This window comes from Hippoglossus hippoglossus, chromosome 21, assembly GCF_009819705.1.
Source record: "Hippoglossus hippoglossus isolate fHipHip1 chromosome 21, fHipHip1.pri, whole genome shotgun sequence".
Classification (NCBI taxonomy): domain Eukaryota; kingdom Metazoa; phylum Chordata; class Actinopteri; order Pleuronectiformes; family Pleuronectidae; genus Hippoglossus; species Hippoglossus hippoglossus.
In genome coordinates this window covers 11,685,117-11,702,797 of record NC_047171.1, presented here as the reverse complement: position 1 = coordinate 11,702,797, position 17,681 = coordinate 11,685,117, and the positions used below count along the sequence as shown (strand labels likewise).

Sequence of the window (17,681 nt, the reverse complement as noted above, 5' to 3'; positions counted from 1 at the left end):
CAGTCCGCTTATGTTAAATTCATTAGATCCAGATTTTTATTTAGACCTGCAACAAATTGCACACACTAATAGATATCAGTCCCCTAAACATGACTGATTTTTTTTTTATCAAGATGCTTTAATTATTCCCTGAGAAATCAAAGAAATTGTTGAAAAACTTAATCTCGCTATGGAAAGTGAAAAAAGTTCCTGGATCCACCCCCTGATCCGGATCTGCACCAAAATGTAATGGGTCCTTCCCTGACCCCTACCCCATCCTTCCACCAGGTTTCGTGGAAACCCATCCATTGTTTTTTTGCATAATCTTGCTAACAAACAAACAAATGGGTGAAATCATAACCTCTTTGCTAGAATGCTTGTGCAATATCGTGCTGTGCTAATAGTGTATATTAGCACTGGTTAAAGACATTTCAATCGGGGCGCACAGTTTGGGTTATGGCCGCACACTAATGCCACCGTCAGACGTGCTTTGTAAAGCCCTGTCACAACAGGCTTATGGAAAGCGCACACGGGTAAATCAGTGGACCATGTGTGCTCGTGTGCACTCACGTGTTAAGGCGTGCACGTGTGTGTGTGTTCATATCATGCGAAGGGATCCTTTATTTAAAGATGTGAATTTGATTAATCATTGTAGCGTTTGTGAAACTGTGAAACCGGTGCTGTGGATGAAAAAAATACTTTCCATGTTTCGTATGATTCATGTCCAGTATGTTCATATTCTCTTTAGTTACATACGTCCACATTGCTGCTTAGAATCAGTGTTGACCACAGTCTGTATTTTCCTGTCATGAAGGTATCAGCAGTACTGGATGATCCATGACAGCAGCATTGCCTCTTGAAAAAATAAGCTTTGTGCAGTAGCATGTTGCTTTCTCTGTGAATATCGGATCATGTGCAAGTTTTTAACGTTTTTCTTCTTTCTGTGAAATGATAAGTCGACGTCAGTCATGGAATAACTGTTCGACTGTGTTGCAAAGAATAGGAAATATTGAAAATGCAGTATGTAAGCGTTCAGCTCTGCCTCTGCCTGCTGAAAACACCTGCAATGTAAACTAGCTTTTCATGCAGAGCCAAGCTTATACCTTGTGTGTTGTGTCACATCTGCTTCTTCAAGAATCAGACAGCGACGTCGAAAAAAGAAGTGAGCGCACACGTGTATAAAAGACTTATACGTCATTCCAAAGAGGAGTGACCACCATGTGCAATTTCTGACTGGTGTCTTTTTTTATATATTGTATATGATATGGCTAAATATGAATAAATGTGATACTGCTTTCATAAAACAAGACCTGTTCTCCTTTATTTCACTCCAGTCATTTCGATTCTACATATAAAGCAGTTCTGATGGGGATTTTTACGCCACTGCAACAGATCTTATCTCTTTCACTATTCATTCTGTGTAAAAATGAGTGAGGTCAGTGTGTCAATCAATGCATCTCGGGCTTTGCTCACTGCTGCACGTAGCACAGAACATCTCGGAGCGTCACTCTCTTACCTTAACTGACATGACTCATCTGCGCTTTATCTTCTGACGCTCCGTTTGCTGTGTATGATGTGGATTTGTCCGTTAGACAGAGGAAATAAAGCTGGAGCGCTGAGGCCAGCAGCTCGACACAGATGAGTCATTCCTGTAAGATTCTGCTGCTTTTACATATTTTACACACGCTGCTTGTCACCTAAGAGAAGGTCACGCAGTTTACTGGAAGCCAATTGCACCTTCCCATTGTAAAAACACTAAGCAAAGTGTGGCCATCGTTCTAATTACTTTCTGTAATTTATTGTTTATTAACAATCAGATATAAACAATCAAATAAACTCTTCCATTAGATATGTTTCAGTTATATAAATATATATAACATGGTGTAAATGGATGACACCACAGGAGCAGTATGGAGGCATGTTGTGTTTTTTTTACATCTGAAGAAGAGGTCCCCATTCACTTGAATTGTATTGGATTTGGCTGCAACACTGTTTACCCCTGAGACTCCAAAAGTGTTCTGTGGACTGAAACACTTCACCCACCCCTCCATCGGCTCAGTGCTGAGTAGCTAATGAGTGAGTTTTCTTTTTCCTGTGAACTATCCCTTTAATGAAAGTCCATCCGAATGCTTCTCCTCCCTCAGTGTGAGCTGCTTTCACCAAACTAATTATGACATATCAGTTCATAAAGTAAGAGAAACATGGATGTGGATTTGTAATCTGTAAAATGAGGTCCTGTGGTCGTTTCAACATCTCTGCTGAGGGTCAGTGGGGCAGAGGGGGGTTGCTGTGATGTAATCTGCTATAGTTTCATTGAGTTCATATGTACAGTGCTGAGGCCGAGATTTTTCCTGCCCGATCAAGACTTGCAGGTTTTGTGCACGGTGAGAGGTGATATTCTTTTCCTGCAGATTACACAATGTACCTTTTGAAGGCACTGGTCCTAGTGGGAGAAGGTTTGTGCCCTTTGGTTCAGTTTTCTTTGACCAATCAGCCATTGTCTCGCTGACTGCTGGCCTGTGTGTGTGTGTGTGTGTGTATTTGTGTGATTTTTCTTTTGATCCGACCATGTCTGATGCCTTCAGCCCAATGACCCATGCTGTTTGTGTGGGGAGCGTGACAATGGCCCTGAGCTAAATCAGCCTTTTGTCTGTCTTCACAAGACAAGTCTCCCTGCCTGGCAGAACGCAGGACCCGGGGCTCAGACTGAAGCTTAGCCCATTGAGAAAGTGAGAGTGAGACAGGCTGGGGGCAGGTGGCTGTGTTGGAGGCATGAGGTGGCAGTTTCTCATGCATTACTGATTTCTGACAGACCATAAATCGAATTGCTAAGACTGCAGAAAAGGAAAGGGACTGTTTGAAGGGGAATTAAACATTGTACTTCCTTTTCTTTTCTAAACGACAGACCAAGCCTTCTCGAGAACAAGAGTTAAAAGAGGTGAACAGGAAAGCGCGTATATGAGGCTGTGTTTTGCAGATGCGGGTCCACCACAATCATCACATGATGTGGATTTCCGCTTTGACACATTTTACTCTTGGCTGCACAGCGGGGCCGGGCCACACAGTCAGAGCTGCTGCGGCAGGACAGGATGGTGCTTTGAGGACTACTCCACCACGCAGTCCACCATGAATTCCAATGGGCTTCAACGCCAGGGCGGTCAAGAGATTGTGGATAACACTCACAGGAAGAAACGTTCTCTGTGGTCCCGACGTTCCCTGAGGGGGAACAATGATCGACACCGGCAGAACACAAGCTCACTGCCCCGAGACTGCAAGGTGAGACCATCACTCAAGTGTAGCATATGATTTAAAAAAAGATGTAAAGTGAAAAAATTAAATCGAAAGTTTAGTGAAATATCACAAAATACCCACATAAGATTGAAGCTAGTTTTTTCTTTTACATTATTGTTTTTAAAACGAGAAACATAAGTACAAGTATAAACACAGCAGCTCCCTGCAACTGCCCAAAAGCCTTTTAACAATTTTAATCTTTTCAGTTATGTAACACTATAGGATCAACATGTTCTCACTTATTTAGCTTCATGGAGGCTTCAAAATAAATCATTTTTATTGTTTTAACGAAGAAATTTGCATTTCTCTGTTTGCAGCCCAAACGAACCAACTCACTGGTCGACTACTCTGACCCACAAAGGTAAATCTATCAAACCCGATGTGCAATTTGTCTGGGTCTCTCCCGTGGCTTTACTGCATGTAAAAGACTATATATTGCTTTTTTTTTTTTTCGATTAAAAGGAACAATGTACATACTGTAGAGAGAAGTTCCTAAGTTCCTTCCTTGTTCATTTGCACAGGACAACAATTGTACTGGAAAAGCAAGACAATGAAACATTCGGGTTTGAAATTCAGGTAAGCTTCATAACATTTTATAAAAACTATAATCAAGCGTAAGTTTCATGCTTTCTCAGCTCTAATTTCAGGATCATTTTAAGGCTCATTCTATGTTCAAAAGCTGTATGTTCACGATTTTTTGTGGAAATGATTATTTTGGCACCTTTGTGACACGTTTGTCTTTGGTTGCAGACCTACGGACTGCAGCTGAAGAACATCTCTGCAGTGGAGATGTGCACTTCTGTGAGCAACGTGCAGGAGGACAGTGCTGCAGAGAGCGCAGGCCTGACCGCAGGTGAAGCTTCTATACACATAGACAACTGTCAAACCTCATTGTATATTTCTGGTGTGCATAGATTGACAGAAATATATCTTGCAACACATGTAAATTACTATCCTACCCACCCACCCACCCACACCCACACCCACACCCACGCTGATGCTCAAAAACAATATAACACAAACTTGTCTTCTCGTAATTTATTACTTCCCTTTTTTTTTACATCCTCATTCACTGTAGGCGATGTGATCGTCACCATCAACGGGGTCAGCATCGAAGGGTTGTCTCATCAGGACATACTTGCTCTGATAAGAGAATCAACCAACAGTCTGATGTGAGTGACAGCAATGATAGAAACAGCCTGATAACAGCGTTTGTGTTGAAAGGGTGTGTGTAACGTTGTGTGACATGTTGTGATTCCAGGATGGAGACTGTATGTGGGAACGTGGTGAAGCAGATAGAGCTGGAGAAGAGGGTGAACCTGCTCAAGGTGCGTCTCTTCAGCCCTGCCTTTCTTAAATGGACATGATGTGTATGACACCGTAGATTTTTGTAGATTGTAGATTTTTATTTAGCCCAGAAAAAAAATGAAAAGAAAAATGACAATTAATAAACAGTGCAGAGGCAAGCAGACAACCCAACAGGCTTATTTTAAAGCCTCTATAATATTGTAAAAATTTCAAGAAAATTCTGAAATACAAAATTAACATGCAGAAATTAATATGACTACCTATGAGAGTCAGCAAATTAACAATAACATGAATAGACTAAAGACTAAAGACTAAAACAATAAAAACTAATATTAATATAAAAATAAGTAAGTAAAGTTTATTTATCATAAGAGTCAAAAAGTACTTTACAGGACAGAAATTCAAATTCACATATACACACTTAAAATGATAATATAGAGTCCAGTAAAGTGCATAAACAGACACACCTTGTACACATAAACAATTCAGTGACAATAACAAGGGCCCCAGAATTGAACCCTGTAGGTCCCCATATATCCTTTACCACATGATAAAGCCAAACATGTGTCTACATGAGCAAAACTGCATCACTGCATTTAAATACCAGTTGACCTACCGCATGAATATAACTTTACATGTCAGACTGAGAGATTGTATTTGTTGGTAAAACTTATGAATGCATCAGGTAAGAAATTACTTAGAATTAAACCACTGTGTTTTTTTTGTATTTTTTTGCCCATACAGCAATCACTACATGAGAAACGGGTGGAGCTGCAAGCGCTGACATTACAGGAAAAACGTCTGATGCGAGGTGAGCCTTTGCTTCAGCTGTCAAACCACAAGCACTTCCTTTCTCACAGTCAGTGTCGTCTCTCTGAAGCGACACTGTTACTCCTGCGAATTGAAGTGTGAGCTCAAGCTAAATTGGATGAAGGAGTTCCCCAGAGATATGAACTCCAGAAGCTAGTGACGAACTTTTCAAACTTCTCGACAGCTGGAGTTCTCACTAACTGGAACTTGATTGTGCTTTCAGGTAACTTGAACGACAGCAGCTTCCACCTCTCCACAGACTCCTCTTTGAGCTCCCCCACAGGCCGCACACATGGCCGGCGTTTTTCCAGTGACAGTAGCTACAGGAGTGCTGCGACTGATGACAGTGACCAGGTCAGCGTGTTTGGGGACATGTGCTCCCCCAGCCCCTGCAGTGCAGCCAGCACCACAGACGACAGCTGCTTCTTCTCCAGAGATTTCCACTCGAAGGACAGCTCCAGCAGGTTCTCACTGAGCTCCGGCCATCATCACCACCACCAACATTCCATCGGCCGCTCCAGCAGCTCCAGCTTCGACGGCAGCAGCAGCTCCCTCTCTCCCTCGTGGGATGAGACGAGGATCACCTCCTTGTTTGGGACCCTGCCCAGGAAAAGCCGGCGAGCCAGTGTTCGCAAACACATCCTCAAGTTGATTCCTGGACTCCAGCGATCAGTTGAGGAGGATGAGACAAACACTCAGTGACTTGTTGTTCACACGCTCCTCGTCTCCTCTACATACTAACAAGGGTTTTCATGCTCAAAAAGGTTCTTTAAAAATCATAAGCATTGGCTTTAATGGAGACAGACATTGTGAAGGGTCTCCTGAACTTTTGAGATGAGCCTGGCACAAAAGCATTATGAAACTGTGAAGTGTTTGAATTAAGGTTTGCATCAGATTGTAATGTCTAAAAAACAAAATTATTTACCCACATAACTTTAATAAATGTTTTTTCTCATGTCCTAATCACAGTTTGTAACTAGAAAGCATTCAGTACAGCACAATCCTCTGCCAAGGCCAACAGTCAACTGTTCCCCCCCCCCCCCCAGACTGTGTCCTTCCACCAAGTTGTATCTTGCTTGCAAACAAACAAACAAATGGACCAGGGTGAAAACATAACCTCCTTGGTGGAGGTAAAAATCACCTTGGATTTTAAAATGTGACTATTGTGACTTGTATAAATGAGAATGACTATTTTTACAAAGCCCGCGTTGACGTCTGCTCAGCTCAAAACAGGATGTGGGTATGGGTACAACTTACCTGTTTTCATTTCTAAAATTATTTTCATACGCCTCACTTTCGTTGGTCGGAAGAACTGAAACTGCTTCTTGTAAATGTATGTTTCACATTTGAGTGTAAAGTAAATGATTGACTCATTCTGTAGCATTTTTACACATGACCATGATGCAAAATATTTGTAAATGCATTCAAACATAATATACTTGTTAAGTTTTATAAACCTGCCTGTGTTTTCTGTCACTAACTGATAATAATGCACAGTCATTTTAAAGTTATGGTTTCAACAGTAAAGGTTTGACTTATTACAACTTAACTCTAATAAAACGTCTGTTAATGATGCAGGTTATTTTGGAGAAATTACGATAGTTTTCAAATAGAAGCTATAAAACGTATGCAAAGCAGCACCACGTTTCCTGTAATAAGTCGTACTTCTCTGGTTTCCTGCTGCAGAGGGAGTGAGAGCGAGAGCGAGAGCGCGTGCGCGAGAGAGAGAGAGAGAGAGAGAGAGAGAGAGCTACATGCATCATTACATTTTGACAAATGACCTGCTTTCTTACTGTTTATTGTTACTATTCACAAATAATGATGCACTTTATTTGAACAGGTGGAGAGAGAGATCATTTATTTTTCAAACTGCATTTTGGAGAAGAAAATGAAATTTGTACAAAATATAAAATATGTTAAATAGTTTTTTTAATGTATAAATATAGATAAAGATTTATATACAAAAAAAAAGAAACAAATATATGTCTCAGTACAGAAATTACCTTAAGCAACAAAAGTACAGGTACATGGTCATGCAGTAAAATGTCCCCTGACAGTACATTATTATATAAAGACAGATGCATCAATGTGTCTGAAATGTTAATAATTCACTTCACTTGAAATGTGGCAAGGGGCCTCAATTAGACACAAGAGCTTTTGCAAGATAGTACAAGCCCAAACAGTTGGGAACCAATGATTTAACCTCTAAGATCACATTTCTTTTGTAAAATCTTTAACTAAAAAGATGATGTCGCTTCAGCTCTCAGACTCTTTCAAAGTAAGGTACCTACAGTACTTGAGTAAATGTACTAAGCTACTTTACTGCGTCCACTGTTTTGACAGCCTTTCAGGCGTCTTACTTAACATCTTTACAACTTTTATTTGTATAGCACTTATCTAAACGAGGTTACTAAGTGCGTCACACAAAAGTCCATGGCAAATAAGATTCGATTGCAATAAAAGATTCTGTTCAGTCCAATTTAAAAGCCAAATCATAACGTTAAGACCTTAAAATTATAGAGAAACCCAACAGTTCCCATCATGCATTTAAAACTCAAGACCTAACGGGGCTTGGTCTCAGGACGTACAAGGACGTTACAGTTTCAGTCTGTAAAATACTTAGAAGAAAACCTATGTGAAGAATGTTAATCCAGACTGAAAACGTTACAGAGGAGAGGTAGTCACCCAGCAGAGATTAGAGAATGAGTACAATCGCTCTATATGCAGATGCCAGAGCAACAAAGAAGCTTTGTTGGGTCCACAACAAAACCCCTGTTCTTCAGTGATTTCAGCACGCACACAGAATGACATGGTACCACTACAGAGCTGGACCTTACACAGATTCTTTTCCAACTTTTAGACAATGCTGGACAGAAACCAGTGTTTTGAGGACACATTTGGAACGCTGGAGCAGCCGAGTCTGAGGATATTTAACCTTTGATGTTTACCTCTGCAAAGAACAACTTAGAGCATTAGAGCTGTTTTATTTTTAACATCACAGAGGAAAGAAAACCAGACGGACGGAGATGGAGACAAGCCAGCCACCTCCAAAGCCCCCGAGACTCACGGTAGAGGAAGAAAATGCACTGGTGTCCCAAGTGCTGGAGATCATCGGGGGGTTCACGGTGGAGGCCCTGCAGTCCCTGGATCAGCCTGAGGAGAGAGATGTGTGGTTGATGGAGGAAGGAGACGACTCTGTGTTCTACAGCGACGAGGACCAAACTCATCAGGATGTAAAAGGCGACGCATCTTGTGATGCTGGTGCAGAACCCGTCCCTCAGAGGGACGTTGACAAGGACAATTTAGAGATGGAGAAGCCAACGACTCTCCTGACAGAGCGAGAAGAGGAATGCCAAGAGCTCCAGAGTCAAAAGACTGAACTCGTGCATGAGTCAGATTCTACACATGCAGGAGCAGAGGCTGATCCCAGTCCAGAGACCTTAGTGAGCACTAGCGGAGAATCTCTGCAGCCAAACTGTACAAATGCAGACGTGCAAACACAGGCTGGGCCAGATGCATCATCAGACACAGGTAAGAGGGAGTTTGGTATTTTTGTGTGGTGAAATTGATTGATAGGGAAGGTTTTTACAAGAGTACAAAAGGTTTTTCTCTCTTCCTTCCCCTTTCAGCAAATCTACAAGTCACAGATGAGAAAGAGGCTCAGACCCCAAATCCTGAATCTTTACATGTGACTAAGGAGGAGAGTTGTACGAGGCTGAGGGAGGAGGCAGACGTCCAGATATCAGGTGATAGAAGAATGAAGGAAAAGCAGAGGCTTGAGCAGGACCCTAACTCCCATGATCCTGTGGAGTTTCGTCAGGGCTCCACCTGTCGGGGCTACTCCACCCTGCCTGCACAGAAGAAACCCGCTGACGAGAAATCCTTCGATCACGTCAACTTGTCCAAGTACAGCACAGTGTCCTACCGCAAGATCCGCCGAGGCAACACCCGCCAGAAGATCGATGAGTTTGAGTACATGATTATGAACTTGTAAGAAACTGCTGGATATGAACCAAAGCAAAGAATGAGTGTTAAAGGAAACTGATTACATGTTTCCTATATCACCTAACCCTATCACACATCCATATTTATTATTAGTATTAAAATCGACTTGTAGATTGCATTGAAAGTGTTTGATATAACTCTCCAGTACAAACAGAACTAACAGACAAAATGAACTGTAACTATCTGTTTTGCAGTCTCTAACATGAGAGGAGTCTCTTGGCTCTTCATTTGGTTTCAGCCTGGAAACATCATTATGTAAGGCAGGTATTTAAACAGCAGATTAAATAAATAAGAAGCTCTGAGATTTATAATCCGACTAACTGTAATAAGTAAGAGGTTGTTTGGCATTAGAGCTTCAGGATCTAAACCTCTGGAGAGACTCTGAGTAGTGAAACTATTAGATGAAGCATTGTTGAGTGATTAACTAAGCCTGCGTACTTATCCACACAGTAGGAAAAAAATAAAAAATAATAAAGAGATATGCAATTAAATCTTTATCGTCATCCGTTTTACTTTCTCAAGAAAATGCATTTTCAGTTTGTGGTTATCCGGTGTGATAATCAGGAAATCACAGCACAGGTTTGTTCGGTGTAACGATCTAACACTTCCCCCTAGTGACAAAAACAAAAATCATACAACAGACCACAAAACAAAATCTACAGCTAAATGACACAACATTAGAAACCAGAGAAGCAGCCATTCCACCCGAGAGCCTCATAATACAAAACACATCTAAAAAGCAGATGTGAAACGTTTTATACAAACAAATAAATTGTACTTTACATGCAATTGAATTCATTATGTTACTTAGCTCCTCCAGTGGGAACATTTTTTACAATCTATGAGGCACTCTTTCATCTTTTTTTTTTTTTTTAAATCTTTGGTATAGTGAAATAATGTTGTACAAAAGAAATTAGTGTTGGAGTGTTCTTCCATGAGCTCTCACCTGTAGCCCAGTTTTGAAAAAAACAAAAAAAAACAAAATAATAATAATAAACTCCCCCCACATACCACGGTAAAGAATGTTTTTGTAAAACATTTGAAACTTCCTGTGCAAACTTCCATAAACAGAAAAAATCCCTATTATCTCTGGCGTATAAATGTATAAACTCGAGGTCAGTCCACGCCGATGAATTAAAAGGACATTAGAAACATTGCACATCCCCCCCACACCGTCTGCTTTACACCACACGTGTCACTGCCACCGAAGCGTCTCCAGCTTCCTGCGGGCAGTCCCATGTTTTGAGGTCAGACAACAAACCGTTCTGCAGAGTCAGGCCACTGAACGTCTCTGGAGTGCTTGTTCTACGCATTAAAAGAAGACCGAGGTCAGTCTCGTCACTGAATGTGGTGGTAGTGTGTGAACTGCCACTTTTGGAAGGCGTTGGTGTGCACACACGGCTTGAGGTAAACAGAGTCACCCTGAGGCCCCGCCTCCAGGCACATGTGGTGGGATACAGACTCCGATATGAGGTGCTCCGCCTTCACAAAGACAAAACAGGAAACATAATTAACGAACAAAGCTTTAGCCTCTAAATACTGATCCTACAACATGGCAACATTTAGCTTCTGCTGGATTTGAAGCAGGGCAATCCTGACCTTTGAATACAAAGAATTCCTTCAGTGCCAGAGTTGGAACAGGGGAAAGAGAAAAATACAAAGATAGAAACAAAGTAAACAGGACACTCAAAACCAGCCTACCAGAGCTGAGTTGGTGGATTGATGGAACCAGCGTATGTCAAGCTTGGCATTGTCACATGATTCTAAAGCGACGCCGTTGCCTTTGCCTTTGCCTTGGGGAGCGATGCACAGGTCCTGCTGGCGAATGTGCCTCATCCAGGTGTGATTAAAGTGCTGACTCTAAAAACCAGAGAGAAAAACATGGGAGTGCCAAGAATATAATTAGGCTCTGTGAAAAGCTGAAAGATGTTGAAAGATGTTGAATGATGGCTCAGCGGAGCTGTTTCTGAATCCAAGAAGACCACATTTAGAAAAGCCCGGTCTTGTCTTGAGCTCCACCCTTGTTTATGGTGGCTTTGGTCCTATGTTGGACTCTAAGTCTATTCCTGTTTCCACAGTCATGACACTAAAGTGTGCCTGCTGTCCTCAGAAGCACCGAGACAAATCTGAAATAGTACAATGTTTGCTAATACTCAAGTTAACGATGAATACATTTGAATTACTCATAAAGATGGTTTATTTGCTGTCAAATAATATGTTAAATAAAATAAAGACACCTACCTGTTTACTGAGATCACATATCTCGAAGGACAGGGAGCTTTTCTGCAGACTGAGACATTTTCTCAAGCCAAGGTTAAAAACCTACAGGGAAAATGAGGAGATGGACATTTTAAACAAATGAAATGTTTGTACCATCAGTTATCAGTTCCACGTTGGTCTTATTTGTAGTTTTATTACAGCGTGCTAATATCTGTATCCTGAGAAAGAACTACAACACACAGAGACATTACTAACCAAGTAAGCTACCAAAATATTTCTTTTGAAAATAAAAAACTAAATTTAAAACAGGACGGAAGCAGCGTTAAATGAATGCTGACATAATTAAGACCTACATAGTACGTTATATTTTAAGGTATTTAATAATCATAAAATCAGATTCAGATTATTGAATTGTAGACTTTTTTAAATAATTTTTAAGACCCAGAGGAAACTGGGTGTTTCTTTGTTTACGTTTTCCCTAAATGATCGTGAAGCTGCTATCATCTCTTCTGTGAAATCCTTATCAAAACTGAACCGACGTGTGAACAAAACACAGAGACAAAAACATACGTGCAATACGAGCTCCTGCAGAGAATTCACATACCATGCCTTCAGCTTTGACTAAAGGAGCCACCATGTCCGGATACACGTTGTCCAGGTACCACTTGAAACTCTTGCATTTCAGCCTCTTCCTCAGCTCCATCTGGTCGGTGAGGTTGCCGACGTTGGTGGCCGTCTTGTCCAGCAGGTGGTGGTAGCCGTTGCCGTAGAAGAGGTCCTTGTATCCGTCCAGCCAGACCTCCACCACCCTGGCGAGGTTGCGCGCCACCGTCTTATGCCTGTCTTTGGGGAATTTGTACGGGTTCTGTCCTCGGAAAATGTGCCCCACTCGAGAGCAGGGGATGATCTCGATTTCCCCTCCGCACATCCAGATCTGTTGAAATGTCAGATGAGGAGTTACGTCAGGGAAGATCCCGAACAACTAAGGTCAATATTCATGAATAAATAACTTCAGAATTATACCTTAAAGGAAATCTCCATATTCTCCCCACCCCACACATCCAGGCCTGGGTCATAGGAACCAAGCTCATAGAAGTATTTTTTGTCGATGGAGAAAAGGCCTCCAGCCATAACTGGACACCTGGGAGATTTAAAAAATATATATATTAAGCTCAATAAAACGTGAACAAAAAGAATGAACAGAGGATCAGCATGAAAACAACTTAAAGTACCTGATGGGATCTGCGATGGTCATGTTGGTCTTCTTTATGTAGCTATCTGGTACTGCGCTCCAGCTAAATACCATAGGCCATTTGAAAATACCTCTTTGGAAGTTGTCGATCAGATTATAACTGAAGAGAAAGAGCCAGAACAGAAGCTCTTAGTCAAAGTGACAGATCTTCAATTCCACGTTCAACATTACTCTAAAAATCACGACGGCAGCCTCTGTCTGGTTTGTCACGTGCGGTTTCATTCAGTCACCTCAAGTCCTTGTCACTGATGACTTCAATAACTGGACAGGGAACCTTCCTGCGATCCTGATACACTCTCTCCAGGAGCGGCTCCAGCCAGCCCACGTTGCACTCGACGTGGGAGTCCAGGAAGGTGAGGACATCCCCTGCATGAGGAGAGCAAACATCCTGCTGCAGTTATACAAACAACCTTATCTGCAGTTTAACAATGGGACCCTTTAACACCGAAAGGCAGATGCTTGTTGAGGGACTAATACGTATGACAGGACAGTAGTAGAGTTTTTCTACAATGATAATAAATACAATAATAATATTATGCCGTATATGTAATATTGCAATGCAACTAAATGTGCTAGTTTTTAATGCCACTGCTTTAAGATTCATTAGTTTTTTGCAGACAGTTATAACTCTTTTCTGTGCAATACCTTGTCTTTGTCACCTTAAACATGTCTTTCTCACTTAAATATGTAAAGTCTCCTTGGGTCCTTTGAAAGGAAGTATAAAAATGTACGTTATAATTACTATTATTATAATTATAGATCTTGATGTTCGACAGTGTAGGACTGTTTTATGACAAATGATTAATTTAGGTCCCCATAGCACTTCCTTTTTTCTTTTATATTTCTACTTTAAGAGCTTGACAATCATGTGTAGGATTGTTTGACCGTGGTATGTGCTCTCCTGAGTGCCATTGTAGTTACATATATGAACTTTCAGAATCTGTTACTTTGTGCATTTTGTGTAATCGAATGAGCACGATGGGACAAATGTAGCTGCAAAAAGCTAAGAAATAATTTAGGATTTTCAAAAGACACAAAGTCACAGGCTTTCTGTAAATGTATCTGTGTCTATTTAGAGTTTCACAAACAGAGACGATGATACCAGAGATAAAACTCAATCGACTAAACCAGAAAGTGAAGATTACACTGTTAATGTTTGTAATGTTTTCACTGCATGAGAAAGCATGTTCTAATTTAATTGTGCACACACACACACACACACACACACACACACACACACACACACACACACACACACACACACACACACACACACACACACACACACACACACACACACACACACACACACACACACACACACACACACACACTGGTTGTTGTCTATTTAAAAAGTCTGTAACTAATTCTAAAATATGCACTTGCACAACAATGACATACTTCTTATCTGATGAGCTCATTTATGAGAGCTGCAGACCTGTATGTCCGGTTGTACAGTATTTCTGTCCATGTCACGTTTGTTAGTGTCATACAACAGCATTCATGAGCTTGTGAAGCAAGGAAATCCATTATTTGGAGTATACTGAGTATTCTCAGGTTCAAACTCCGACCATGACGTATTTGACATATTTATGTGGATTCTTATTCACGCCCTCGTTCAGTCCTGATCACCTGTGTATGTATGAACCATTCAGTGAAGACAGTAAATGATATCTTTACCTTTGGCGACAGCAGCCCCGGCGAGCCTGGCTCTGATCAGACCCTCACGCTCCTTCAGACGAATGATTCGCACTTTGGGAAACTGGGACATGTACTTGTCCAGAGGCTCCTTCAGATAATCTACAGGGGAACAAGAGAGCAGTGAAAATACTGCACACAAGGAAAAGAAAACGTACACTTCACAATATTAATGATCATTAGAAACACTGAGGTTAAACTTCCAGGATTGCTGGTGATATCTGAAGACTGTGTTTGCTTGTTATGCAGCAGAGCTAAAACTAGTAGATTCCTCAATGACTGATGAAATGTAAAAAATGCTAAACATTCTTAAATAAGATAATTAGCTAAAGTTTCATATAATATAAGAACCTGTGATGGAACTCTCTTTTTTATAAACTAAACAATTTGTTTAGTAGAAATACCGAAGAGATTAATCCATAATAAATATAACAGTGAGCTGCTGCCTTAGTGTTATGAGTAAATAAAGAGGGACGGGACTCTAAGACACACAACGTTCACTTTGGTCACCTTTCACTTAACCACTGTTTGTATTGGTCACTTGTAATAGATCAAGTTTATTCATTGCGTTTGCTGAGCGCTCTGTTGCTAAAGCTCTCCCAGTAAAGACAACAATTCCCATAATCCCATGCTTCTTCACAACACAATTAAAGTAACTGGGGGACAGATTCTTCAAACATAAATTGCCTTGATGCTGCTTGTGTGGTGTCATCCAAGTGTCGGGAAGCCCGACATCCATATTCGACTTGAAACAGCGTCATTTATCATCATGTTTTTAGCCTAAATGTCCTCTGGTATCCTCCTCATGGTGTAAATGACTGCTTACGGACACTTGGATGAAACAACACGAGCAGTACGGAGGCAATTTATGTTTTTTCTGTTGATTTTTCACGTTTGAAGAATCTGTCCCACAGTTACTCCAATTGTATTGGATTTGGCTGCAATGCTGTTTACCCCTGAAACTCCTGTTTGTGTTTTGTGGACCGGAACACTTCACCTACTCCTCCATTGGCATAGTGGTGAGTAGATAATGGAAGAATTTCCCTTTTTCGGTGAACTATCCCTTTAATATGAGTTTTCTGGTGTTGGCAGTATTTGAGACCCTCTCCCCGTGAGACCCTCAGGACACTGTTACCTCTGGTGCTGAAATCATCCACCAGGATGATCTCTTTGAGCAGGTGCTCTGGAGATCTGTTGATCACACTGTGCACAGAGCGCAGGAGCGTGGACCACACCTCGTCCACGAAACAGAAGATCACGCTGGTGGAGGGCAGGTCGTCATGGACCAGATTGCGTGTACACCTTGAGAGCACAAGCAAGAAAGACACGAGTCAGATTTGCAGTTGAGGCTGTTTGAGAGGTTAAGATGTGCGGAGGGACACTCACATCTCGGGCCTGGTGTCCGGGATGGCGCGGTCCAACGGGATCTGGTCGCTCAGGTGGACATTAAAATGACCTTCATCCCATCTCCTCCTCACCTCTGCGTCTTCGTCGTTGCCGACCAGCGCTGCCAGACCGAACTGTCCCAAAGCTTTTTCGTCTCTGGGACTGAGAGTCACATCCAGGGAGAGCACTTTGTGGACACCCCCTGGTTTTCTGGTGGCCTTGACCTTTGAACCCTCTCCTGCTTGGGGCTCTACTGGTTTACGAGGCTGCTTCGGTGGGACTACATCCTTCTTACCAGTCTCCTTCTCCTGCCTCTGCTCTTTCTGCTCGTCTTTGACATCCTCGGGTTGGACAGGTTTGGGTGTTGTTTCAGCAGGGTGTGCCTCCTCGGAATGGGCCACTTTGTCCTGGACTTTCTTTGAGTCTGATTTCTCCACAATGGCTCCAGCTTCTTTCTTTGAGTCGGGCACCTGGATCTCATCAGACCCTTCGGCAGGCAACGCCACTTCCTTAGGAACCTCTACCACATTGCTTTTCTCTAACTTTGCCTCATTCAGATCCAAGTTGACCGCTTTCTTCTCCACGGGGGCGCCATGCCTTGCCCCTTCCTCATGTTTAGGAGCATCCTTTTTAAACAGACCATCCTTGGGCTGATTATCCACAGGTTTCCCCTTGATCAGCTGCTCCTGCCTCCCTCCTCTTCCACGTCTGTACACCTCTGCCAGGTCGATGCCCGGGCCGAGAGAGTCTTTCACCGGGAGCTTGACAGCCGGGTCCACCTTCTGCACCGGGTGTCTGAACCTCCTCTTCATCACTTGGGTGGTGCTGGCCTGCAGCCTGGAGAGCCCCCTCTCCTTGACCATCCTCTCTTTCAGCAGCAGACTGCTCGGGTCGTTGAAGGAAATGCGCAGCGCAGCCATGTCGAACAGGAGCCAGACGACAGAGGCGACGAACACGAAGGCGAGGATCCTCCCACTGTCCCGCATGTATCTCCTCACCTTCATCATGGTGCAAACTTGTGGAAAAACCTCGGGGGGACGAAAAGTGTTGAAGTGACGCCTCTTGTGTTTTGAACGGGAGGTTTTCTCAGCTCTATGGAGATCAGCTGCCTGCGTGGCATGCTCCAAACATTAGAGCTGTCACACACACACACACACCACACGTACATACACGCACACACATACACACGCTGTAGCCCTGGTATCACGTCCAGCCGCCCGGACCCGTGTCTGCGTGGCTCCACCAACTTCTCCCCGAGACAAAAGTTGTTCTGAAGTTTCCTTGGCACGCGGAGGTTTCGTATGAGGACGTAGAACGTGAGCCCTGCTGCGGCGACGCTGAGCTCTGATTTGTCCAGCGGACAGGAAACGCGTCAACCTGCGCCGAGTCCAGAGTAAAGGCATCGAGAGGAAGTGGAGGCGGAACAGGAAGTGCTAAATTCCGCCTTCAAAACAAAGCAGTAAAAAAGGAAAGTGTGCGAGAAAGTTAGGTCGATATGGAGTATACACAATATGCACTATATGCACTATATACACAATATGCACTATATGCACTATTATACACAATATACATTATATACACAATATACACTTTTATTTACAATATACACTTTTATACACCATATACACTATTATTCACTATAAACACTTTTATACACAATATACACAATTATAAGCAATATACACGATATACACTAAGGGGCCTAGTCCAACCAATGGCAATGTGATTGAAT

General features: G+C 42.3%; 3 protein-coding genes across 3 annotated transcripts; 2 read left to right on the top strand and 1 right to left on the bottom strand.

Moving 5' to 3' along the window:
• The first annotated feature begins 2,396 nt into the window (after nucleotides 1-2,396).
• On the top strand, nucleotides 2,397-6,119 carry cytip (cytohesin 1 interacting protein). The gene is made up of 8 exons (XM_034574661.1): nucleotides 2,397-3,255; nucleotides 3,588-3,631; nucleotides 3,792-3,846; nucleotides 4,021-4,123; nucleotides 4,349-4,442; nucleotides 4,532-4,598; nucleotides 5,323-5,389; nucleotides 5,612-6,119. The coding sequence occupies exons 1-8, from the start codon at nucleotides 2,938-2,940 to the stop codon at nucleotides 6,088-6,090; spliced, it is 1,227 nt and encodes a 408-aa protein (XP_034430552.1). The 5' UTR covers nucleotides 2,397-2,937; the 3' UTR covers nucleotides 6,091-6,119.
• A 2,058-nt stretch (nucleotides 6,120-8,177) lies between these two features.
• LOC117755024 (ermin-like) lies at nucleotides 8,178-9,879 on the top strand. The gene is made up of 2 exons (XM_034574479.1): nucleotides 8,178-8,919; nucleotides 9,018-9,879. The coding sequence occupies exons 1-2, from the start codon at nucleotides 8,415-8,417 to the stop codon at nucleotides 9,380-9,382; spliced, it is 870 nt and encodes a 289-aa protein (XP_034430370.1). The 5' UTR covers nucleotides 8,178-8,414; the 3' UTR covers nucleotides 9,383-9,879.
• Nucleotides 9,880-9,884: 5 nt separating this feature from the next.
• LOC117755023 (polypeptide N-acetylgalactosaminyltransferase 5) lies at nucleotides 9,885-17,315 on the bottom strand. The gene is made up of 10 exons (XM_034574478.1): nucleotides 15,950-17,315; nucleotides 15,699-15,865; nucleotides 14,546-14,665; nucleotides 13,096-13,231; nucleotides 12,846-12,965; nucleotides 12,637-12,754; nucleotides 12,218-12,547; nucleotides 11,635-11,715; nucleotides 11,095-11,253; nucleotides 9,885-10,875 (listed from the first exon to the last, which is right to left on the bottom strand). The coding sequence occupies exons 1-10, from the start codon at nucleotides 16,954-16,956 to the stop codon at nucleotides 10,732-10,734; spliced, it is 2,382 nt and encodes a 793-aa protein (XP_034430369.1). The 5' UTR covers nucleotides 16,957-17,315; the 3' UTR covers nucleotides 9,885-10,731.
• Between the last annotated feature and the right edge of the window lie 366 nt (nucleotides 17,316-17,681).